The 26446-nt window shown below is 38.3% G+C and overlaps 1 protein-coding gene across 4 annotated transcripts; it reads left to right on the top strand.

Annotated features, from left to right (window-relative positions):
* The first annotated feature begins 6 nt into the window (after positions 1 to 6).
* On the top strand, positions 7 to 26285 carry TMPRSS7 (transmembrane serine protease 7). 4 transcript variants are annotated; one of them, XM_009557161.2, is made up of 17 exons: positions 7 to 189; positions 947 to 1077; positions 3487 to 3554; positions 4549 to 4742; positions 5601 to 5639; positions 8557 to 8785; positions 10153 to 10283; positions 11534 to 11646; positions 13223 to 13329; positions 16706 to 16842; positions 18639 to 18746; positions 19312 to 19422; positions 20509 to 20625; positions 22100 to 22277; positions 22455 to 22723; positions 24288 to 24424; positions 26115 to 26285. In XM_009557161.2, exons 1-17 carry the CDS (start codon positions 18 to 20, stop codon positions 26283 to 26285), a joined length of 2412 nt encoding a protein of 803 aa, XP_009555456.2. In that variant the 5' UTR covers positions 7 to 17. The 4 variants fall into 4 exon arrangements, with proteins under 4 accessions (XP_009555456.2, XP_053935747.1, XP_053935753.1 ...); XM_054079772.1 differs by lacking the exon at positions 5601 to 5639; XM_054079778.1 differs by lacking the exon at positions 20509 to 20625.
* The last annotated feature ends 161 nt before the right edge of the window (positions 26286 to 26446 follow it).

Below are 26446 nucleotides of genomic sequence, written 5' to 3'. Positions count from 1 at the left end.
CCAACATCTCAGTCCAAATGGTGGCTGCAGAAGATAAGTTGGTAAAGAGGATCCTGGCAAGGACAAAACATGGCAAATTGAAGAAAAAAGATAAGTTGCTGTGGAATTTTCAAAACAAAATAATTCTCTTTACCCTCATTCTGTTCATTTTAGGAGTTGTAACCTGGACATTACTGTGGCTTTTCATTGGTGAGTTATTGAAAGCTCATGCTGATTTCATACGTCACTGTCCCCAAAAGAAATTTTAGCTGAGTTTAGGATCTCACTTTTCCTGAAGACTGTTTTTAAAGTAAACAAGGACCTTGTTTAAATGGAAGCTGAAAAACTTTTGGGTATCTTTGTTAAGACTCTACAAGTAATTTTAAGAACAGCATAGCTGCTGGCTTTAGGAAGAAGCGTGACTTCTTTAAGCGTGAGTTTTTTAAGTATTATACAAGATATTTTTTATATGTTGGCTAATTGCACAGACCTGACAGTTCCTATAAGCCTGATTCCTTGGAAATTCCACTGTGTTTCTTGACCTGCTGAAGGTCCTTTGTCTTTCATGCAGAATAGAGTTAAAGAAATTAAAGGGGAATAAAATACAGATGCGTCTAACTGGGCAGTAAAAGCCATGTTCTGCTCTTTGGATCCTTGATTCTTATGCTGCCTGAGATTCCTTAGGCATGCTCCAGAATCAGAATGTTGATATTGCCTTCATTATGCTGTTCCATTTATATGGTTTTATCTTATGTTTTGTGTAGGTAACAGGTGCTCAATACCTTCATATTAATCTAGAAATGATTGACTGTGAAGATGTAATATTCTTTCAGTAGAGCTGTTTCCATTTATAAGGACAAATAGATTAATTTAGCATACATTTAATCAGAAAAAAAATCTCACTGTTCTTAAAAAAAATAAAAGAATGAAAAAGAAAAGGGCTAACTCTTGTTTTTGATTCTTGCAGTTCAGGCAGAAAACAAAGATGCGTTGTATTTTGTTGGACTGTTTCGCGTTGCAAATATAGAGTTTCTCCCAGAATACCGGCAGAAGCAGTCGAAAGAATTCCTCTCTGTGGCACAGAATGTGCAGCATGTGGTAAGATGAGTGGAATGCTTGGCTAGCAAAAAGATCAGAGCTGTGAATAAGAGGTGTAACTTTTAGGTGCCATTGATTTTGCTGTGGTGTTCTGCTATTTTTTTTTTTAGCTTTTCCCTTCTGGAATACTAAGTCCAAAGGGTGGCTATCTGGAGGTAGGAAGAAGCTGACTGTTTCCAGTTTGCTAAACACAATCTGAGTTTTTAAAAGGTCTGTTTGACTTTTACGTTTAATAAAAAATTTACATATTTCCTCCCCACAAATTGAGGTCTATGAATAGAACTCTACAAAAACCTTTCAAAACTTAATTGCCACTTTCAAGATATCAAACTGATGAAGTCTTTTGCATTTAAATTGGTATCTGCTGCCAGTTCTCTACTTTAAAACGTCTGTAATTACCCTAGAGCTTTCAAACATATTTACATTTTCATTTCATTCTGATGCTAGGTATTCTTAAGACCATTATTCTTCCCAAACACCTTGCATCAGTCAAAGCAGAAATAGCATTCTGCTGTAGGCAGTTAAGGCTCCTCTGCAGTGGGAAAAAAAGGGATAGGAATCTTGGTTAAAAGAGAATTTGACTCTAAATACATTTGATGTGTGGAGGAAAAAGATATTAGTGTCAGAAAATGCGATACTGTCCACATAAGGATTCAAGCAATACTGTGAAAACTATTATTTTTTTGTTTGTTTAGCAATGTCAGGTGCAACCAAGAGTATTTTGAATAATTGCTAAGTTTTTTTCAACTTATAATATGAACTCATGCTCCTGTTTCCTATTTCTTCACTCCCAACAGAATCTGGATTACAAAAGACTTGAAAGCAGTCTGTTTTTCCTAGTCCTGCATGTTACCAGGTTCTTTTAGGCAGATAACCATGGCAGGATGTGTCCTTCTCCACTCTTGATGGAGAGGTCTAGCCTGCCGTGAGCCCTGTATCTTGCTTTTGTCCCAGAGCATCCTGCTGTTGTTGCACATAGTGCAGGGAGGTAACAGACAGCAAGTATGAACTGCCAACGTTACCATCTCCTATTTGAATGTAATTTGAAATTTATTTTTCATCTGTAAACTTTGCCTGAACTCACCAATGGATTTCGCTTTGCTGAAATTGTGTTTCATGGTGATGTGACTATTGACTAAGATTGCCAGTGGGAATGTGGGGGATTTGAGGTTTGTTTTTTCTCCTTGAAACCCTTTGGTTTATGGCTGCTGGGCCAGAGACCTCCAGAGTGGTAACAGAAGAACCTTTAAATAGTCTCCTTTCCTCTCCGATAATTAAAATAAGATATTAAATTCCTTGTAGCCTAATCTAGAGAAAGATTGAACTCGGCTCATTTTATTGAGGTCCTTAAAACCATTTATGTGTCAAACACCGTAAGTTAGGGACTAACATTCATGTGATTTTTACAGTCTTTTCTTCAAAATAATATCTGTGTTATTGTCCCTTTGGTATTAATTTTAAACATTAAGAAGAAGAATGAGGTTTGAACAGCTTGAGGGACATGCCACCTTGTGGCTTTAGAAGCCACGAGACTTAAACAAGAGGAAGGAAGTTTATTGTCACACTAGTATTGTCACATATGTCCAAAAAATGCTAGAATCACAATATTGCTTTCCCCAAAAGCAGTTCCAAAACATGAAATGGGCAGAGTTTTTCCTTCTCCACATATTTTGCACTGTGTATATTGAAAGAAACATGTTGATACCAAGCTGTTAGTGAAGAAAATGGTCATAAACTGAATAAAAATGTATGAAATTCCACAAAAACACTAGAAAAAACCTGTTTAACCATGAACATGATCGAACAGTGGAGCAGTTGTCCAGAGAGTCTGTGGACTCTCCATCTTTGGAGATATGCAGTTAGACATGACCTTCAGCAACCTGGTGTTGTTGACCCTGCTTTGAACAGAGGTGTTGGATTAGATGCAGTCCAGAGGCCCCTTCTGATCTCAGTCTTGCTGTGATTCTGTGGAAAAGCTTGGACTTATGCTACTAACAGCACCTTAGTAGTTACACACCAGATGTTATAAGCATGTGCTTGTTTCCTGAAGACCGGCCATAAGTTTCAGCATCAGGATAGAGAAGCCCTCTGTGTCTGGAATTTGCTGGACAAAGAATGGGCAACCTTTTCTAAGCTTATTTATTTGGAAAAAGCATTGCTCTACATGTCAAGTGGCCACGGACAGAAGGTTTGATGCTTTCTGGGACCATTTGACTTGTTATGGGTGCATTGAAGAATTTGTCTGTTCATGTCTGCTGCTCTGCCTACTTTGGCTTGTGTGTCTGGAAAGATGAGCATATTGCATAATCTTGGTGTAAAAGAGAATATTCCTAGGAAAGTCTAGGCATGTATCAACTCTAGGTATGGTGGATTTTCAAAAATGCTAAATCATAGTATTATCTCTTTCAGATGAACTTGGTCTACACAACCTCCTCTTTCTCCAAATTCTATAAGCAGTCTACAGTTTCAGAAGTCAGGTAAAACTGTGGCTAATGCAATTGCATTTATGCTGGGTAGTGTATAAAGTAAACAGCCCACAAAAGAAGCCTATTTTTGATGTTGTGATTTAATCTCTTTGCTATGCACTTGTACTGATAAAATATATTTATAACCTTATTAATTTAATAAAAGTAAAGGCAAACTAAAGTCACATAAGCAATTCCTTGTCTGCCATGAGCACGATCTAAGGTAAATAGAAACAATGTCCCTAAAGAGGTTTAGTGATACTTTGGCTGACAGGTCACACAGAATTTTAACCACAAACATGCTGTTAGAGCACAAGTCTGTATTAATTACTAAGTCGCACACATTTTATAGAAAATGTTATCAGTGTGAAACTACTTCTTACTGACAGAAGAAAGGGTGAATCTCTATGTTGTAATAAAGTACACTTTAATATTATGTATGCAGCTCATGCTAGAGGTTTAGTTATTCCAATCCACTTTAGCTAAATCCAGTTTGGGTTAAGGAACAGGAGTTTCTGGGGTACATTTGATTTAAAAGTCTCTCTCCCCACTAGGAGGTAAAGATTGGGGTGATTATGACCGCTAGTGATTTGCATAAGTAATCTAGGAATTGTTTCCCATATAGTGTAATGCACAGTACAAGGTGAGATGCACAGTGATGCAGAGTTCTGCATTTCTGGAGATGATAATTCTACTATTTCTGTTTTGGTAGTTAAACCAGGTCTAATTCGGGTACATATTATGATTTAGAGCTCCAAAGTCAGTAGCCCCCAAGAATTGAGTCTGAAGAAGACCCCTAAATGGGTGTGAAGAAGGTGTGAAGAGTTTCTTGTCTTTTCTTAGGAAAAAAAAAAAGAAAAAATACATTCAGTGTGTGTCAATGTAACAAGGCAAGATGGAAATGAGCCATGCACTTCTAAATTAATACTTCAGAAGCTTGTGTTATGAATCTAGTCTTCAAAAAACATTCAACATGATGATAATCTGTAGGACCTTTTTATTTCAGTAACAACAACAATGGAGGCCTTCTTGTTCATTTCTGGATCGTATTTGTGGTACCACAGGCAAAAGGCCAAGTGCTGTGTGAGGATTGCGTGGCTGCCATTTTAAAGGATTCCATTCAGACGAGTATTGTTAACCGGACTTCAGTGGGAAGTCTTCAGGGTCTTGCGGTTGACATGGACTCCATCGTACTAAGTGGTTAGTCTTAACACATGCTCATAACCTTGAGGGAACACTTGCTTAAACAAACATTTTTATCTTGGAGTAGCAAATTCTATAAATAACATAATCTTTATCCAGCATCTTCAGCTTCTAATACTAAAACTATTATAGAGAAGAAAAAAAAGATGAAAACCAAAACCAGATTTTAGGTCAAATCAAGGGTACAAAATGTCCTTCTGAACACCAATTGCAAAAGTTCCTGTAGTAGGAGTGCTTATGTTCATATTCAGGGTCTAGGTCCAGCACCTTGTAGACAGCTTGGATTTGCGTTAGTCTGTGATATTAAAAGTATAAAAATATCAAAGGTTAAGGTTCCCACATAGATTGAGCTTGATTGAAAATGAGATTCATATCTCTCCTTTATCAAAGATTAAAAAACAAGTTATAAAGCTGTGCATTTATTAAACAACTCCTGTGCCATTCCAGTCTGGAGAAGAAAGTATCAGTGTAGGATTCAAGTATATTGTAGGATTTTCAGCTCCATGAACAAAGGATAGAATAAGCTTCATTTGAACAACTCTGTCCAGCTGAAAGAGACTTTCTGAACAAGAGTGAGAAAATGACCTCCTGGGTACCTCTGTCTCAGTCCTTCAGTTAAATTTGGCTGCTTAATTGACATACGTTCTTTTCTTGCCTAAGGCACTAAGATATTTGAGGCCATCCAAAGTTGTTTGCAGAATTTGCAGAAGTGAAGGGAGCTTGGGCAGCCTCCCTTGTTGCGATAGCTGTTTTGTCCTGTGAATTTAGTGTTACTAATGAAGTGTGATTTAATTAAACCCTGAATTCTGGATTTTGGGCAATTTAGAAGATTCACTCAACTCTCTTTCTGTGCAGCAGGTCTTCGGTCAGATTATTGGTCAACAACAGGAACAGGTAATTCACCATTTTGGCAGCCTTTTGGCAGGGCAAAGGTGGAGGACAAAGCTTTTACTTAAAGCCTTTGACTCAAGGATACTGTTCAGTGTTAATTTAAAAGGATTAAATTCAGCTTTGGCATTTATGTCCTGAGTTGCTGTAAGAATGATCAAGAGTCTTGCATGAAACAAATATAACCAATTTATTTCCTAAACTCTTCTGATTAGTCATTTGCTGTTCACCCTGTGTTGAAGAGAAGATTTAGCTAATTACATTTGACGCAGATGTGATAAGTCTTTGGGCTGGCGGTCATCAATCAAGTAGGGATGTGCTGGCCTCCCTTGTTCTTTGGCACAGGCTTACTTTTAATCATCTGAAGTTGCACCCTTTCAGTTTTTGAAGAGCTTTATACCTTTCCATGTCTGTACTTGTCTTTTCTGAAACATTAACTTATACAGTTTCAACAATTACATTTTCATCTGTGATTTCTGCTTCTGTTATCTTGCAAGGTTTTAATTTGCATTCTTTCTCAGAATTCAACAATTACTTTTGTCAGTGCAGCGCAATCAATGTCTCCTAGTGCTGCTGTCCATGGGTGGACTTTGGGTCACAGACACTGGGCCATTATTTGCAATGCTTAGATTGATATCAGCCTATAAATTCTCAAAATTCAAGTCAAGTTTGCTACAATATTCATTGCAAAACCTTTCCTGACTTAAACTGCAATGTATAGCAATATCGGCATTCCCTTACATGCATTTTAATTCTATAGAAGACTGTTGTGCACTGGTGCTTACTTGTGTAGCAATTTCATTTCCTTGTTCATTGTTCCAGGGCAGAGGAATTAGTAGTCAGATCTTCCACTTCTATTTGTTTCAGAGAACATTCCCTAAAGGAGAAGAAAGTAAGAACAGTGCAACACAAATATTGATTCTACAGCTTTTTGGGGATTTGTATGGTATCCTTCACACAAAGGGAGAAGGATGACCTGTCATATTCTAGTCATCTTTCAGAGACTTATGATGTAGTGAACCAAAGGTGGCAACTGGTCTCTGAGAGAAGTGTATGCAATGAAGTTGCAGGGAAACAACAACACGGACTGCTGCAGGAGTTGAGAAAGACTTATACTGGTGCAATTTCATTTGTTGGGATGCTTTCAGTCTGTCTGCTTAGGACTACAGAATATGATGCAGGGGTTATAGTGTTAATGCAGCAGCATACAAGGAAGGTGCATCACATGCTTGTATTTTGAAAGCAATGAAGTTACTTTGGCATGAAGATGCACCTAGTTATTATTTCAGGCACAGCAGTGGAGTGCAGATTTATTGAAGAATGGGTGGGAGAAGGGACTTGCAGAGATTCAGCTAGCGTGAGTGACTTTCATTGCCATGGTACCTGGCCATGCAGATCCCCATTGGGTAGAGACTATATCCAGCTTTTGTTTCAACACGGTATTCTTGCATTGCTTCTAATTTCAAAGCCAGCTCCAAAATCTCTACATTACACTCCTCACCAGCAGTGAGCTTGTCACCTTATCAACTACTAAGTAGAAATAATGGTAGTCACATAATTCTAAAGATTATGGATCAAAGCTGACTTTGCTAAGGTTGAGTAAATAAGGACAAATAACTATTATACAAAAAGAATGTTATTGGGAAGAGATAAGAACAAGAAGGAAGAAAGAAAAACAAGGGCTCAAGTAAAGCTTTAAATAGTTATAACTGTAATTCAGTTCAGTGGTATGTGACCCTTACAGATTGTTCATGAACATTCATAGCATTAGTTTCAAGATTGTAAATTAGAAGTGGAAGTCAGACAAAGCCTGCCATTTCCTGGCTTGATTAACTGTTGGTTAAAAGGCCAACATTTAAGTTGAGTCAACAATTGATAGTGAACTTTCACAGAGCTCTAATTGGTTTTCCGTGATAGTAACTATTGCGGAGACTTATCTTTTTAATAGGTAGACATTAATGCAAATATTTGCTTTGAATATTATTCTCCTTAATTTGCATTTTCCTCTTTCTCACCTTTCAAAGATATATGTTAATAGTTTCAGATATGACCAAACAAAAAAATCCCTAAGCTTTTTGCTGAATGGTAGCTGCAATACTGAATTGAAATAAATTTTCTGATGAAATACTGAATTGAAATAAATTTTCCTGTCTAAACTATGACACAGCCTCACAGCCTTTCTTTTTTTTTTTCCTTAAGAAAAGTGTTTTGTAGGCTAGGCTATATTGCTTACTTCCTTTTCTAAAAGTGACTTGTAACGCTAAAAAAATTTTCAGCGCTCGACAGGACATACTCCTGGTCTGAATTAATTTTGACCCTGCTTTGAGCAAGGTGTTGAACAAGAAAGGTCCTAGGATCCAATTATTTCACTAGAATGAACTGATGAATCTGAATTTAGTGGTGGGACTTACAGCCCATTTTACAATAAAGTGTTAAGAAGCTGATGTTTGAACAGTAATCTAAAAATCCCAGAGTAATGGAAAATTGTAATTTGTTTTGTATTTTGTTTCTATTTTAATTCCTATAAATATCCTAACATCTGTAGGGCCAAACAATTGATTTCTGATTTGATATACATTTCCCAGTTAAGAGCTATTTAAGCATTTTATCTTCTGAGAGCTCCACAGATTTAACTGCAAACATCTGTGCAAAATGGCAGTGCTTTTTTGTAAATACCCTACAAGGACTTATTTACAGCACTGTTTGTGATGTTCTGAAGTTTTATGAATAGACTTTTCTTTGATCACGGACTTGTAACTGAGATGCAAACAAAGAGTAGCATGGACTACTTTGTTTTCACAATTAGCTTTGCATCCATATATTGCTTTAGTTTAAAATTATTTTTAGGATTTTTTTTTTAATCTGTGAAGATGTAATAGTTTTGCAGTGAGTCTCTGGTGTTGAAAATATGACTTTTCTACAGGAACAAATTGTATGTATGATCTGTATGCTGATCGCCTACATGAGCGCTTTCCTCTGGATATCCATGCTACCTCGGGGGGAACAATCTGCTACTTTAAGTTAATTGCATCAGTGGGCCATCTTATTCGTCTTTCAATAGTATTCCTTCAGATTGAAGCAGATAACTGTATCACTGACTCACTAACCATTTATGACTCTCTGATGCCAATCAAACATAAAATACTGTACCGGTGAGTATAAATTTCCATTGAGAATTCATTGATAAACCTCTGTTTCTTTATTTGCTTGTTTGTAGTCAACTGCATTTTTGGTGGCTTTTTGTTTTGTTAAAAATACTCTGATCTTCATACATTATACACATAACACCTGGCAAAAGTCTTTTTTGTCTGTTTTCACAAAAGTAGAAAAGTAGGTTTTGCTAATAAAAGAAAGACTAAAATATTCTTTTAATTCTTTATCCTTCAGCTGGAGTGCATCTTCATTTACTTGTAGAACTACGAGATGTTCACACTTTACTGGGTGGAATTCTTTGTTTCTTAACAGGAAACAGATGCTAACTCAAAGAAAATGTAAAATTGTCCTCCCCTAGGCAAACTCATCTTCCATATCAAGATTAGTACTCTTCATATGAAGCCTGAAGTTCTAAAACTAAATCTCACAATCCTTTGGCTACTTACCGGCACTCACCAGTGCAGTGTTTTTTTTAGCTGCTCTATTTGAGTAGTTTAGTGAGTCATTAAAATCTAGAGTTGAAGCTCTGATGGGTTGAGGGATGCAGATTATTTTTTTTTCATTATTATTTTTCTAACTTTTTTTCCCTCTCTTTAGTGATCCATTAGGCTTGCTTAGGATTTTTTTTTTTGTTTGAAAATCCTTGTAACTACTTCCATAGGGCTCTGTCATACCAGAAGGTGTAGACAGCTTCTCCATCAGTCAGACAAAGAGCTCAGTGTTTTGACCTTTGAAATCCTTTTCTCTGGCCTGTCAGTGTGTGTATAATCCTCAAAAAGAAGCGTTGGCTTTTCCTCTTTTCACTGAGTTGCCTATAAAACAGCATATGGTGTTCATCTACATGTTAGTATCTGTAGAGAACTGAGGATTTCTGCTAGGTAATGCATAGAAAGCAACAACTTTTTAAATCAGACTAGTTGATTGGCTCAGGTGCTTAATTTCTGACTTGAAGAATAACTTGCTAGTCTTTCCCACTCCTCAAACCCAAACTAAATCCGTTGGTCTAATAAAACCAATTTGCTCTTTCTACAAGATTTTCTTTACTGCTGGCTTCATTAATTTTTGCTTGGAGTGAAGGCTGACAATCGGTATTATCTCCTAGAACTAACCATTCCATCTTCCTTTTCATGTTTGCAATTCTTTTTTGTAAGAAGTAACTTTCCAATACTGAGTTTCTAACCGGCCTTGTAGTAGGAACTTCTGTGTATAAAAGCATGGAGGTTTTTAACTAGGCTGTGAAATAGATAAGCTCTGCACCAGTGGAAGATTGGTGAACAGAATTTCAGCAATATGTTGGGGTTTTGTTTTGGTTTGTATTTGTTTTATACTGGTTGCTTATCTATGTACTCTCCTTTGTCCTCCTCAGAGCTTGTGAACCAGCTGATTCATTGGTGTCACTCGTGTCCACAAATAATCTCATGCTGGTAATGTTTAAGGCAGCACAAATGAAGGAACAGAAGGAATTCCATGGCTATTTTGAGGTCATTACACAAGAAAGTAAGTTTATTATGTGTTTGAAAACATTTCTTGTAATGTTTCTGCCTAAGATCCCAAAGTGGCTGTCATTTTCCTGACTAAGGGTAAATGACTCCTATATCTGAGTTTCCTTTATTTCTACGTTCCTATCTCTCTCCTTCATCTTCCTCCGCATTACCAAGTGTCTGTCTTCCTTCTGAGTAATTTAATCTGTGCAGATCAGCTGTTCTTACATGAAATACGAAAGTAGAAGGCTGAGACCAGTACTGAGTTCAGTTGGTCAGGACTGCAATGTACCACCAGATGGAGTTGTTCTTCCAGGTGTTGCATGGCTCTGGCCTCTCCTGGTTTGGGACTCCGTGATGTCAAAGGTGGAAGGAGTCCAGCACTAAAGTGCTCTAAATGCACCAAGTTTCAGTAAGTAACACTTCAGTAGCCTTGTCTGCATTTTCTTTTGGTTCCCTGCCTCCCCGTTACCACAGAGGAGTCAGTTATGGTTTTGTGTTAAGTTCATTATCTGCTTTTTATTGCTTTAAGAAGTGGTTAGATCATAATGACAAACAGTACAATGAAAATCACACTAGTAGCACAAAGAATAAAATCTAACACAATCCAATGCAAAGAAATTCAAGCTGTTTAGAAAGATACTGCATTTTTTTCATGTTGAGTGTAATTATATATTAAAATACCATCATAAAAGCATATGATGAGTTCTCTATTGTAAGCAACTTTAAGTTCAGGACTCTTACTTTGATTGGTTGGCTGGTTTAAATTCAGGGCTGGTTTTCTTTGTTGGTTTGTGCACATGCGCGTTGCTTTTAATGAATTATCTCAATTCATTGAGCAGTCATAAAAACGTTTTGGCTTCCAGAAGGCTGGTTAGATTAGCATATTGTCCATTTCTCTTCTAATTGGCTGCATTTTAAGACTAGAGATCTTGATGTACTGCTGCAGTGTGAATGTATTTTGCAACACTGTTCACGAAGACTTGTTTTACGGAATTCCCTTCACTGAAATAACTGATGTAAAACCTGACAATATTTTCTTCTGCTCCAGTGCAGTACAGTAAGCATTCCTGGACTTTCACATCCCTGTTCTGACTGTGTTGTTGGGAACAGTGTCTTTTTTACAGCTCAAACACAGATGTAATTCCTAAGCTGCCTTGTTTTGCAATGGAAGACTACTGATAATTTCGGATGCTTAACCTTCTGAAGAGATTTGCTGGAAGTATATTAAGGTTTAGCAAACTTTTGCCTCCTTTTTTTCCCTAGAGTGTGGAAAAGCGATAGTGACAAAAGAGAAAATGGGCTATGAAGGGAGAATCACAAGTCCCTATTACCCAAGCTACTATCCACCAAATTGCCTTTGTGCATGGAACTTCCAGGTAACATGGATCTCTTTCTATTTTAGGCACTGTTGTGTCTTTTGTGCACACAGAGCCTGTAAGTATAGCAGAAATAACTGTGTATGGAGTAACCCACATCTGTAAGGAAATCGCTTCTATACAAATTACATAGATGAATAGCTGGCTGTGTTAGGATTTTTATTGGAGTTTCCACCCCACCTCCTTTTTTTTTTTTTTTTTTTTTTTTTTGGTGCTTATTCTTAGCAAAGAGAACATAGTTCCTAACCTGTCCTGTTATAAAGGCAAAGAGCGGAGATAAATTTTGGTGTTTAGCCTGCAGAATTACTTCACGGCAGAGAATATAAGACTTTAATTCCCTTCTTCCTTCTCCCCAAAATTTGAAAAAAAGAATATTTATAAAAGGCTTCTCTAACCTACTTATTACTTCTTCTTCTCTGATGTCTCTTGTGAGCCTGTTTTGTTGTGCTTCACGTCCTATCAGCACAATCCTACAGCCTCTTTTTTTTCTTGATATCCTTTTTCTCCATCTTTTCAGGTACTTCCCTGAAAACAAATGACTGAAATTTTACATTTGTTCAAAATAGTCATGCCTTGTCTGATGACATGAGTGTTCCCCTATTAATGCTGTTAAAATATGATCTTTGGCTTACGATTTGCCCTTTAGTGTTTTCCTCTCAAAGAATACAGCAATGGATTTTATGCGATCTACTGTTTACCCATCTTTCTGCTTACGATAGTCATGTCTGGTTAAGGTAGTGGCTACCTGTGTTGAATCACACCAATCTGAATGGAGTCCAGCTAGCGGTAACCGACAGCCTCCTCTTCTAGAAATCTAAGGCCATCACTTTTTTGCAAAACTTCAAGTCTTTAATTCATCCTGGACTTCTGAGAGAAATTTTTCTGCACACTTAACACAGGCAGTCCCCAAGACTTATTTCTCAAAATAGTTTAATTTTCCAGTTCAATGCTGAAACTTCCCTCATTTCCCAAATCCTGTTTTCTGTAAGAGAGCAAAAGAAAAATCTCCATTTCTGGATTCTTGTCCTGAACCAGCTCTTGTTTTTAAAGGAACAAGGAAGTTTCAATTAATTATGAACCCTCATGATACTGCTGGATTTAAAAATCTTTTGTAAAATGCTAAAGAATGCTCGCTGAACAGGTGCTAGGAGAAGACTGTAACGTTGTGGTAGAAATAATCCCTAGCATTACAAAGGTGACATATGTATTCAGTGCGGTATCTTACCTAATGCTCAATAGGGCTGTGTGTCCCTAAACGAGTAGATTTGGATGTGTTTGAGTGCTTTGATCTTCATACAAAAGATGCTTTCTATGGCCAGTTGCTTTTTGAAGATGAAAGGACTCTTGGCTAGAGGGGGAGAAAGCATGCAGCTGTGGTGGGGTTTTGCCAACCTCTGGTTTTGGTGAAGGCTGAATAGCTGGCAGGTATCTCAACTGCTGCTGTTGAGCTAGCATAGTCAGCACAGCTCCCAGAGCGTGGCATTTGCCAAGCACTGTAGCTGCTGAGACAAGACTTTTGTGTATTATGTCTACAAACTAAGAAAGAAGACTGCTCTGTGTTTCTTGCTCACAACAGACTCCACAGAAGAGCCTTGGTATAGCTCTGAAGTTTCATAACTATACCATCAGTGAGAAGAACATTAAAGGCTGTGAGCGAGGATGGTGGAAAATTAACGAACGCATGTAAGTACTTCTGTATGAATTATTAAACTAGCATTGCCAAAATAAACCTTTCCATCACTACGCAGCTTACTCAGAGTTTCCATGAGGACACAGATTCTTCACTGATGTCTCTTACCATTCTTTCACTTTGCCTGGTGGTGTAACTGAATCTTTGTAAAACGCATACATGTAAAATTGTCTTTAGAGGAATACCAGAAAGATGAAAATGAGAGCCTTTGGTATTCTCTGGAGAGAAAGAAATTAGAAGAGTTGAGTAAAGGCAGATATCCTGTGAACCCAAAAATAATTCTGGATTTTCTGGGATCATTGAACAAGGCCTGTTCAACCCCTTCCATGCGTAACTTAATTCTATGATTGCTCACAACAGTGCCCAACTTAATTAACTTCTCAGTGAAATCTGTTACAATGAGATTATTGAAAACAGAAGAGTAACTGCTTCTGCATTCCAGTCACTGGCTCTTGAAAGAGAAACCATACAGACTGGCTGCCAAGGTACCACTGTATTTCTTAAGGTTTTTTTTAATTAAAACATAGATGTTATTTTTTAGTAAAATACTGCTGCTTTCCCATGCACATTGTCCACCTATTTTTTCCTCATCCTTCAACCCCTGGCAAGGTTAGATTTAGGATGTTGGAATTTTAAAATTTTTTTAAACTTTCTTCAAGCTTCATAAAGTCAGACTTGAAACTGAATTTCTGAACTCACTAATGAAATTAAGTGAAGTCAGCCAGGCCTTTAAGAGCATAATTGAAAGAATTACAGAGAGGAGAAAAAACTTTCACTATTCTTTGGTGCCATGCTGTACGTGTATAGAAAAAAACCCACTTTGTCTGAAGCTTCGTTAGATGATCTTTAAGGTCCCTTCCAACTCAAATCATTCTCCTAAAAATGTGCCTTGATAGGAATAAATTGCTGCACTAGATGGACACATAAAAATGCTAGTCAAAATAAGCAATGTTTTGTGGGTTTATGGGTTTTTTTGGCCTTCATGCGAAGATTGTGCTAATAAGGTTCCTTCAAACCTCTAGGAACAACTTTATCTAACCAGAGACATTGAATGCAGCCATGCAATTCTCCCTCACCTTTCTTCCAATGGGCAGGCAAATGTTCGTCTGCCTAGTCAGGGGTTGTTGCAGCTGTTGAACTGCTTTTGCTGCAATTCTCATAGGCAGAAATACTGACGAGTCTCTGTAAGCAGACCATTAGAGGTTACAAAGAGGTTGGTGGTGTTTTATTTTCTTAGAGCCACTGGTGCAATATCACGTGGTCTGTGGTATAGGATGAATGTATATACTCGTTTCCTGAAAGGTATCCCAGTCCCTGCTTCAACATATGGCACAGATTCCCCTTAATTATTTTCTCTCTGTGATAATGGCACAGTGTTACAGACAATACCTAGCAACCTCCATTTAACCTGGAGAAATGCCTAGTAGAAGGCTTCCAAGGTTCTGTAGCTCTGTCTTACAAATCCCAGAAGCATATGGCATTTCTCACTGTGTATGAGAGGTAGCTTCCTTGATGTAGCTGTCTCGGCTCTTCCACAGATGGACAGGAGCTTCCTGTACATCTGGTGAAATGAAGTTGTTTTGTGTAGTTGAAAAGTGGGCAATGCATCCTGCAATTTTTTTTTTTTTTTTAATGGTGCTAAGGTTTGTTGGCGGGAAGTTGTGTAAGTCATTGACAGAAAGAGAAAACGTAGAAAATGTCCGAAGACTTCCTGTAGCAGGAAGTCTTCAGTCTTAGCCCTGGCAGGGTTGGGTTTTTTTGATGATTAAATTTACTATGGTATAAAGCTGTTAAATTAACTCTGTTCTTTGCATCTGTTTTCAGAATGCATAAGAAGATACTATTTTAAAAATTATTTTGTTAATTTATTTTTTGCATTGCTGGAAAAGAATCTCCTACATCTGTTAGAAGGATGTTTCATTGTCATAGGGTGCAACAAAGCATGTGTGGAAACGTATGAGTGAGCATTCGTTCAGAGGCATGCATGGGACACCAGGCAACATCTATCCACATGGAAATCACCAACCACTTTCCCCGCATTCCTTAACATGAAGAGCAGTCCTGGTGCACTGCTTGGTGTTGCCAAAATAAATGGGCAAAATAGCTACCTCTAGATAACAGTCCAACAGTCCATTTAACAATACAATAATCCATTTTCATGTTCTTCAAGCTTATTCTAACTGCAGTGTCTGACTTCACACTGCTGTCAAGCGTGTGTGCCAAGTGTGCTAAGTATCAATACAGCTGCTTCTGCTCTTGAATTCCTAAGTCTGTTTAGACTGATAAGTACTTTTCTTGGCAGGAGTTTTAAAGCCAGAGGTTTTTTTCTCATAAGTGGTGCATTTTTGGGGCACTGTAGTGGAGCAGAGAAAAGGGTCCTTATTTCTACTTTTTGAACAACCTGTACTGACAATGTTCACTGTTTTATTATATTTTAAAACTGTCTCCAATTTTTAAAGCACCACCCAGCAACCTTTCCCTCTTAAAGTGTTGGTTGGTCAGTTTGTTTTTTTTTTTTTTGTAGGGGGGAGGGCTGTGTGGGTTTTGTTTGGTTTTTTTTGGTTTTTTTTCTTTTCCATAAACAGTAGCATCTAAATTCTAGTTGCAACATCTTTGGCACCTTTGATCAAAGAGGCAATAGAAATTCATTAGCAACGAATACATTAAATGTTTCCTGGCATCAGAGAGCATTTAGGTTCCTCTGAGTAAAGTGACACCTAGGCAGAAATCCAAGGAAGCTTTTTGCCAAAATGTCAGCTTAAAGCAGATGCACACCCGAGGGTTGTTGGGTTTTTTTTTTTTCATCTAAAATAGTTAATTGAAGATATGACTCTCAAAGGTGAAGTTCCAAAATGCAAGTGGTAGACGAGGGCTGAGTGTCTACCTAGAAATAATTTCAATATCCCTAAATCTACTCCTTTCTGCCTCCAAAGTAATTGGACCAATTTTATCCCAATGCCTTTGTCTGCTCTTCTTTTGGGGCAATCCTCAAAATCAGAGCAGCTAAATTTACTGTCCACTATGCTGGGACTTCCCCTCCCGCTAAACTTACTTAAGTATTCCCTAAAATCCCAACCATTCAGAATAGATATCAGAAGTGGTGACCAAAATACCCATATTTGTCTTGATAAATATCTTTGTTACATCTCCATTCCTCCAGACTTCCTGGCAAAATATTCTGCTTGCATGTGTGCTGTCATGAAGGATTATGAACAGCATTTTGAGGAATGAGCACTGTTTCAGATTTTGGTTCTTATTTAAATTATGGCAGCTGACTATATTGCTGAATTTCAGTAATGTTGACATTTAAATTTTATGTAATGCAATTTGATGTGAAGGATTCTCTAGAACTCCATTGTACACTTTTAGGTACTGCGGTTACTATGTTGATCACCAAACAGTCTTCCACATTGCAAGTTCTGCTGTCAACATCGAGCTTCAGTGCAGTTCGAAGGTGTCAGAGAAGCCGCTTCTGGTGGAGTACGGCAGCTATAACATCAGTGAGCGTAAGATGGATTATATTTTTTTCAACCCACCTCTGCATTTCAGACTGTGAAGCAGCATTTTTCAGGTCCAGTAAAACTTAATATGTTTTATGCAGGAAATTCTCCGTTGCTTTTCGGTTTATTTCCTTTTCTAATCTTACTGGCAATCAAAGAGGATTTTCTAGGTCATCAAGGCTATGCAGCTAAGGTTTGTGGGCATGTGCTCTGGTTTCCTGTAAGCACAGGGTCTGCTGTCTTGTGCACGGTTTGTAAAGCTTCCTGCATCTCTATGGCCAGGATTGAAATCTGCTGTTACTGTTTGCTTTCATCGCCAAGGTTTTGTTTGGAATGTTTCTATTACAGAATCACAGAATCACAGAATCACAAGGTTGGAAAGGACCCATTGGATCATCGAGTCCAACCATTCCTAACACTCCCTAAACCATGTCCCTAAGCACTTCATCCACCCGTTCCTTAAACACCTCCAGGGAAGTCGACTCGACCACCTCCCTGGGCAGCCTGTTCCAGTGCCTAATGACTCTTACTGTGAAGAATTTTTTTCTGATATCCAACCTGAACCTCCCCTGACGGAGCTTCAGGCCATTCCCCCTTGTCCTGTCCCCTGTCACTAGGGAGAAGAGGCCAGCTCCCTCCTCTCCACAACCTCCTTTCAGGTAGTTGTAGAGAGTAATAAGGTCTCCCCTCAGCCTCCTCTTCTCCAGGATAAACAACCCCAGCTCTCTCAGCCGCTCCTTGTAAGACTTGTTCTCCAGCCCCTTCACCAGCTTTGTTGCTCTTCTCTGGACACGCTCCAGAGCCTCAACATCCTTCTTGTGGTGAGGGGCCCAGAACTGAACACAGTATTCAAGGTGCGGTCTCACCAGTGCTAAGTACAGAGGGAGAATAACCTCCCTGGACCTGCTGGTGACCCCATTTCTGATACAAGCCAAGATGCCGTTGGCCTTCTTGGCCACCTGGGCACACTGCTGGCTCATGTTCAGTCGGCTGTCAACCAGCACCCCCAGGTCCTTCTCTTCCGTGCAGCTCTCCAGCCACTCTTCCCCCAGTCTGTAGCGCTGCATAGGGTTGTGCCCCAAGTGCAGGACCCTTTTTTGGTACTCTCTTGTTCATTATCGGGAGGTCCCGATAATGAACAAGAGAGTACCAAAAAACCAACTTCTTATTCTAAAATTTCCATCAGCTTAAGTTGTGTACAAGCAGAAATCTGAGCTGAAATACAACTTAAAAATTCGATAAAACAATCTTCCAACAGTGAGTTTTTTCAAGTCCTGAAGCAGAAACTGTTTACTGATGCTTTTTCCCCTGTGTTAATCTTACATGTTCGTGTTAAAGTAGTAGAGAAGCAATGATTTCTCATCACTGCTACTTCCCATATTACAGCAATTTTATGCATTGCATAAGAGATGGTAACATTATTATTTTAGATTAAAACACAAACATTTCTGTAATCTATGCCACCTCAACACAGGTTACTAACTGAAGTTGCAAAACACTACAAAGTTTGGTTATTGAAAGTGAGACTGTCCTTTAAAAGAAGTTGGCATTACAAGCTGTTTTGTGTCCTACTATGTAACACAGACTGATCTGGACCACTCCTAGTGTAAAGCCTGCAGTACATATTGCAGTAACAGATTAATTTAAACTCTAGAAATATTTTTTTCTGCTGGTAATGCATACAGGCTATTACACTTAGATCAACTTCATAATTCCTTGGAAAAGCTTAGTGACTGTAAACTGAAATGAACTGGCAATATTTAGGAAAAGGAAACATTAATTGTTTCTTTTTTTACCTCCAGCATGTCCACCTGGATATTTCAAGTGTTCTACTGGCTTATGCGTCCAGCAGATGCATCGCTGTGATGGAATAAACAACTGCTTCGATGAAAGTGATGAACTCTTTTGTGGTTTGTATTCACTTACTAGAGATCTTGACTGGAAAACTCAATGAATTTATTCTCTAGCGTTAAAAGTATAGACTATCAGTCAGTCTCTTGAGTGCTTAATTTATATTTAATTAGCAAGAGACAAGTCAAAGAATGAAGATGATGTGGCAATGGAAAGCATGAGAAAGAAAGTTAAGTGTACAAAAATAACTGTAATAGGCTATATTCTAAGTTTTCCTCATGTGATAAATGCTAGTAATTTTAAAGTTCCATTTTATTTTGTAATGAGTTGTTTAATTTTTATGGAGGAGTGACAAGTTGTGGTGCATAGAGTAGATGAGAGTGATAATAACTGTCCATGGTTAAAAGAGGGTTAGAACTCGGGCCACTGCTCCTGAGGCAATATTTGAGCTAGGATGGGTCACTGAAATCTTTTGTATTCTATTTTCTTCATGTGTGATGTGGCACTGGTGCTCATCCTTGTACTGTGCAGTGAAGCTATGAAAGTAGTACTGGTGCATAATTAGAGGGTAGTGCTAGCAGTACAAGTATGCTTCCGTAGCTGATTTCACTTATGTTTTTAAAGTTGACCCTGAGTGGAACTGTAACTCCAGCTTCGCAATACAGGATAACCTGCTTGTCTGCAATGGAGTAAGTGATTGTGAGAATGGAAAAGATGAGCAGAACTGCACTCACAGTAAGACTACTCACTTGATTCTTTTTTTCTCTCTTCTATCGTCTGTCCAATCCTGACTTGAATACTAGATGCTGTGTTCAGAGAGTTAAGAGGTACTATGAACTCAGCTGTATAATTCTGTTCAGTTTTCTGATATACTTATAAACAAGCTATTATAGATTTTTAAATGGTTTCTTTTTAATGAGCTCATGAACATCTGTTTCAGCAAAATACTAGCAGAAGAACTAAGTACTCTCGATGCAGGACAGTGATCTAGGGATTTGAATATTGAATCTTGGATTTTATCCCTTTAAAGTGTAATTTGTGCAAATTATTTCCTGGATCTGTTTTACCATCCATAAAATAACTATGAATATAATAGCTTTTCTGGAGCAGTTTTCAGGGTTATAAGGTTAATGTGTTTGAAATATCATGGAAGCTATAAATTTAGCATTGGGCATATGAAAGTTTTGAGTCAGCCATTTCTTTAACTTTTTAGAATGATTGGACATATGAAAGGAAGCACAGCTGGGAAGTGGTACAAGTAACTTTTAAAAAGAAAAGTAATGTTTTTTTGACCTGCTTGACTAGGCATTTTGTGCAAATGACTACAGGATGCTTCTGTGCGTTGACAAGAAAAACAGATTGGGTTTGAGTGGCCTCAAAAATGCCAAGGCTAGGATTGCAGTTTAACTGGATACAATTAGTAAGACTTATTTCACTGCTTTCATTTCATATTTAATACTGGCACATAAAGGAGGGCTTCTCTCTAGGCTACTAGAAGTTTTCTCTTTCTAGCCTAGCGCTTTCTCTACAGCTGATTTTTTGCTACTATACTCATGTTCATTAGTCCTGAGTGAAAGGATGGGAGAAAATCCTTGTTGAGACTCAACTAACTTGATGCAAGCCTTAATGTAGATGCAATTCTACTTTAACAGTTAATTCTGTTTGGAGATTGGTTTAAGCCATCCCAGCCAAATTATTCTTTGGCTGTATTCCCTCCTATCTATTAATACAAATGCGTGTCTTTTATTTGTGCACACATGTCTTCATGTGCTAAGCTAAACCAATGGTCTTTCTCCCCCTTCTTCCCCCCAACTATTTCAGGTATTCCTTGCACCAACCACACATTTAAGTGCAGGAATAATATTTGCATTAGGAAACAAAATGCAAAGTGTGATGGGATAGTGGACTGTATTGATGGAAGTGATGAAAGCAGCTGCAGTAAGTCCCTCTCAAATGTTCAACTTTTCAAACTTTGAACTTTTTACACAATAAAGCCCTTTATTTCTTCCTGACTTGGAGTGGCCGCAACTCATGCAGTAGGTATTGAATTTTTATTGCATCCTCTCAGTGACAGTGGGGTAATGATTAACTGTCAGTTTACTTCAGGTCTGGTTGCAGAAGTTCTTGTGGCAGGGTGAGCTTACTGTTATGGGAAGACCTAGTCAGAAGTCTTAGTCTAATTGTAGCTTTGTTAAGAAGCAGGGAAACAGGGTTAATGGCAGAGTGAATTTGGGTAGCTGGTATTAGTTTTTTGCCTGCAGCAATGTCAGGTCTTTCTATTGGAGTCAGACAGTCTTTGGACTTTGGGGATGATGATGCTGTAACCACAATGCTTTCTCTTCTCTGTCTTTTCTGGATGGTGAAGACCCCATTATTTCAGAGCATCAAGCTAGAGTCTACTCTCAAATCTTCCTACAGTAACTGCTGTACAAGATTTTTAGTGTGTTTTGCTGTAAAGTGAACAGGTGATTATTACTGCACTGGCAATAAAAGTGAGGTTTGGATTAGTTGCTTAAACTGAATATTCTTGAGTATTTTGTCTGGCCCTCAGCTGTTTCTGGCATGCTACCTGTACATCAAAACTGCCAGCACCTACCTTAGATCCAGTAGATCACCTTAAAAGACTAGCTATATGCCTACTTGTGTTTGGAAACGCGAATGCTGCTTTTGACTCTTTGGTTGAGTGCTGGAAAGTGCCCAGAAGCATTAACACCTGTGTGACAGAGTAAGAGACTAAAACTCCTGAGGAGAGGCTTTATGTGCGTGCTCTATGGACTGGTACAAGCTTCTATTGAAGGCTCTTTCTTTGCTTTTCAAATTATATTGTGTGGCTTTTTGTGCTGAGACATGACTTCTTTGCCTGTGAGTTAGTAATATACAACAGTTTCAGACTTTCAACTATTTCCATGCAAATTAATTATTGGACCACCTGGTTTCTGAAATAATAAATGGTCAAAGTCTACATATGTGGCTGCTCTATAAATATTTTTCTTGTATTTTTGTGACTGTTTTGGCAAGAAATAGGTATCATGATGATGATTGATTTCATTCCTTCCTCATAGATCCTTTCACTTTAGGGCTGAAAGTATTAAAAAAGAGATATGAGAGGTTATCTATTTTTATACCTCCATTTCGATGGTTATTAAATCAATGGATTCTTTGGCATTTCTGACATAAGAAATATCTAGAGACCATTTTTTGCAGCAGAGATAGAAAAAGAATATTTTTATGGAGTCATCTTTTGTTTCTGCAACAGGGTAGCCAAAAAGAGAATTTTTCTGGTTAGAGCAGGGAGAAGAAATAGATTTCAAATGTTTCAAAGTGTGAGATTCTTTCTTGCCTTATGTGGGAAGAACTCTCAATTAAGGTAAGCACGGGGGATGGAGATCATAACCTGAAATATCCCTTGCAGGTTGTGGCAGCAGCAAGAGCAGCAATCCCATCTCTCGAATTGTAGGCGGTATGAACACTGAAGAAGGTGAATGGCCCTGGCAGGTCAGCCTCCACTTTGTGGGAGCTGCTTACTGTGGGGCATCAGTGATATCGAAAGAATGGCTTGTCTCTGCAGCTCACTGCTTTCAAGGGAGCAAGTAAGCAGTCTTCCCCTTAACTGTCCCAAACATCGCCAGAGTCCCTGAACGCCTTTAACTTCCAGAGTCTGAACCACATTGAGGCAGGATATGTCCTCATCTTTCACCAGCTCCTCTGTTAGGGGTTATTTTGGGGTACTTTTTTAAGAGATGGCTTGTTTGTTTGCTCCCAACCAGGCTGGCCGATCCCAGAGCGTGGCGTGCTCACCTGGGGATGCAAATACAAGGCCGTGCAAAGTTTGTATCTGCAGTGAGACGGATCATTGTCCACGAATACTACAACGACAGGAACTATGACTATGACATTGCACTGTTGCAGCTGAGCAAGCCATGGCCAGATACAATGAGCCATGTCATCCAGCCCATTTGTGTGCCTCCCTTTTCACACAAGGTCCGCAGTGGTGACAAGTGCTGGATAACAGGTTGGGGACAAAAGCAGGAAGCAGGTGAGTTTTATAGCTTCGGTTGGGATAATTTTTGTCCCCAGGGGAACAGTAATTTTCACAGCTGTATGTGTGGAACACCTGCTTTTGTTGCATGGCTGAGTTGTGCAGAAAATCATAATGTTTTGAATTTCCTGTCCTATGGAAATAGGTTCCTGCACGTATGCACCTTCATATGCTCAGGAAAATGGACTCCTGGTCCTGTAGATCTGGAAGTCCGGTGTGCTCATCTTGTTAGCTTAGACTTGCTGGGAGCTATGCTTACTCCAAGAGGACGTAGTATTTTTTCACCCCTTTGCTACTCTTGGAGGTGTGTTAGCACACCAATATGGACCCTTTGCTGCTTGCTGCAGGAGGATGAAAAAGCTAGGTCTCCTTTTTCCCACCTTTAGTCTCTGAAGGCTGAACAGTCCTGCAGCGCCAACCTCAGCTGCAAGGGGCAGCTCTGTCCTAAGAGTGTAGCTTGACAAAATAGCCATGCCCACTGACAAAAAGGTCACCCTGTAATGTCATGCTGCCCCACTGCAGGGGTAGACCTGATCCTCCCACCACCTTGTCCCTAGCTACTTCTTCCCTGCTGTGAATGCTGGTACCTTCTGTCCATCTTGTGGCCATCTTCCTAAAGCCCTTCCAGCGTAACCATATGTGTGGTGGCTTCCCTCAGCATAAACCATAAAACCGCCACTACAGCAAGCTGTATGTCTGCCTCTCTCTTTAAATAGCTGTGAGAGAATAGATGGTTGTGAACAAAGTGCAACCATCTCACCAGGAAAGGACGTATGGTCCTGATATGATATGGATGTATGGTGTGGTGCGGTGTCTCTCTTTGGCCTGCTGGTTAGTCACCCAGGCAATTTAAAATGTGATTATTAGAAATATAAATAAGTTTTCAAATCCTGAAAAGGGTTTTAGCATGTAAACCAGCACTTGCATACTCTATGTCGGTGAAATTTCTTTGTCTATATCCAGATTTTGAGAGGATTTCCTGGTGACATTATTAGAGCTGTGGTAGTGAAAGGAGGGAACAATTCTGTTTAAATCTGTTTCTCTGGAAGTGTGTATCTTATGGAAAAGTGTTTAACCAAAGCTTTCAGACAGAGGTGACCAGTTTTTTGAGATATGTCAAGTTCTTTAGGCTGCCAGAAGAACAATCTGCATCCTGTAACTCTGACCCAAAATTTTAATTTTGGATCCAGCACCTTCAGAGGCACTGCTCTAATTGCAAACATATCTTGTTATAATCCACATACCTTTGTAAAATCCCACTTCTTTTTAAAAACAAAAAGAAAACAAATTAAGAAGTCTCGAGATGTTTTGCAAAAGGCATTAGAAGAAGATTTTTGGCCAATCCTAGTAATTGTATTTGGTCAGACAAATGACCAAGACCATGTTACACAAATACCCAATATTTAGAAGAGTTTGTTGCAGTTATTTGTTTGGAATTTTGAATAACTTGGAGACTGAAAGTATCTGTGAATTTTTCCTGAAGACTTCCTGTTCTGTATTTAAATACATGTGTAAAATGTTAAATTCCGTTTAATCATCCTTCTTTTAATTTATTTTCCAGATGATGAAGGTTCAGCAATTCTTCAGAAAGCAGAGGTAGAAATTATTGACCAAACATTATGTCATTCCACATATGGGATTATCACAGCTAGGATGTTTTGTGCTGGACTAATGTCTGGGAAAAGAGATGGGTGCAAAGTATGTATCCTAGCACACTTTGCATAGAGTTTATTTTGCTTTTCATTGTTGCATGATGAGGCGTAAGAACTAGCAGTTCACCTTGTGGTCCATATTCTTCAGTTTTGGAATACTTTCTCTCAGTAAATCAGAGTTTTCAGAGTACTGCTTCTTTACATGGATGAGTAGCATCGCAAAGTTTCAGTTGCGGGCCAAGGGACAGTCAATTTACAAGTCCCAACAGCAAGTTGAAGTCAGGCAATTTTTGGCACAAGAGTGTCCCATTTGAAGAAAAAACTGAGAAACAAACTTGTTTCTTTTCAGAATCCTCCTTCCTAATCCCTCCAGGGTTATCTGATGAGATGCGGATTATTAGACATAAATTTTCAATGTATAATATTCTGATATCACAATGCTGAAAGATAATAAACATGGAGTTCTGAGTTTATTTCTAGGGAATTGTAGTAAAATCAGATATGTGCACACACTATATATATTATATAATATAAAATATGATATATGATGTTGTATAATATATACTATTTTATATTACATAGAACTTATGTTCCAGTTTTCACTGATGTACGTAAAAGTGAGAAGAACACAACAGCTTTCAAGGCAAGAAAAGTCTGAGAATTTTCTGAGGGAGTATAGTGCACCAGCTGATTTTAGAGTTCAGCAAGATCATTAACATTAAGCATCATTTACACTACCTGCAGAATTTTTTATCTGTCTGGCCACTCAAGATATTGCCAATGAAAGGCTCAACTTACAAGACTTTTGGCTGCATTTCTGTAAGGCCAAATGATGTCAGAGAGGTTGTGTGTACAGCAGAGTCTTAGAGGAAAGCATAAGCTTGGTCCAAAACTTCCCCCAGAGTGTGCGCACTTTTTTTTGTGTGAACCTCTGCCAATGTATTTCTACAAGAATATCTGATAAAGAAAGTGTACTATTTGCTTTGTCCTGTATTATGGAATTATATCATCCTGTATAAAGCTTTGAAGTCTCTTATAGACTTCATTTTAACTGCCCCAATCATAAAGACTTTGTGTGCCCTTAAACATTATATGATGGCTACTAGAGGGCAATGCTTGATATTTTTCCTTTTGAAAAAACAACCAAATAAACAAAAACCTCCCAACGAATCCATTGAGGGATCCAATTTCTTTCTATTTACCTTTAATTTCAAAGAAGTTTTATCATTACTAAATATTGTAATAGTGTTTTAATTTCATTTTTTTAAAATGCTTGCTATTTTTTTTAAGTTGTTGGATATGAAACCTATCTATTAAGTAGCAGATTTAGTGCTTAGCAGTAAGTTTGATGCTAGGAAACAAAATGTGAATTGCAAATCTAATCCATGAAAAGTAATACCTTAGTGTCTTTAAAGAGTGCCATCTCTCCTATAGAAGAGGAGATCTTCTATAGAAAAGGAGATCTTCTAGAAGAGGAGATCTTCTCCTATAGAAGAGGGGATCTTCTATCCTTCTAGAAGAGGATTTTTTTTGTCCTCACAAATTTTGATACAACTGTGCAATCTCACCTGCTTAAAGAAAAAAAACCAACAGTTAACTATCTGATAGTTTGAACTATGAGAATGGCAGTATATAATAACATTTGGAATTACTCAAGCAAAATATCTCCTGTGGTATTTTGTCCCAATTTTAGTAATCTGTACTATAAACACATACCCTTAATATATTCTTTTCAGGGTGACTCTGGTGGACCATTATCATGTCAAAACAACAGAGACGGAAAATGGTTTTTGGCTGGCATCGTTAGCTGGGGTTATGGATGTGGAAGACCAAATTTCCCAGGTGTCTACACAAGAGTGTCAAATTTTGCACAGTGGATTCACAAATATGTGCCTTCAACCTTGTAACTAGAAAGCGCTTTTCCTGGAATACAATATATCCTGGATATTCTGCAATAAAAATCATATTTGGTAAAACTGGTCAGTGGCTGAATTTTTTTGCGTGTTTCCCTTTATATTCTGGAATACACGTAACAGAAGTAACAAATGTTCTTTCTTCAATCCTTAGT

Source organism: Cuculus canorus, chromosome 1 (genome assembly GCF_017976375.1).
Source record: "Cuculus canorus isolate bCucCan1 chromosome 1, bCucCan1.pri, whole genome shotgun sequence".
In the NCBI taxonomy this organism is placed as follows: domain Eukaryota; kingdom Metazoa; phylum Chordata; class Aves; order Cuculiformes; family Cuculidae; genus Cuculus; species Cuculus canorus.
The sequence above is the reverse complement of the archived record's forward strand: the minus strand, read 5'-3'. Positions and strand labels throughout refer to the sequence as shown.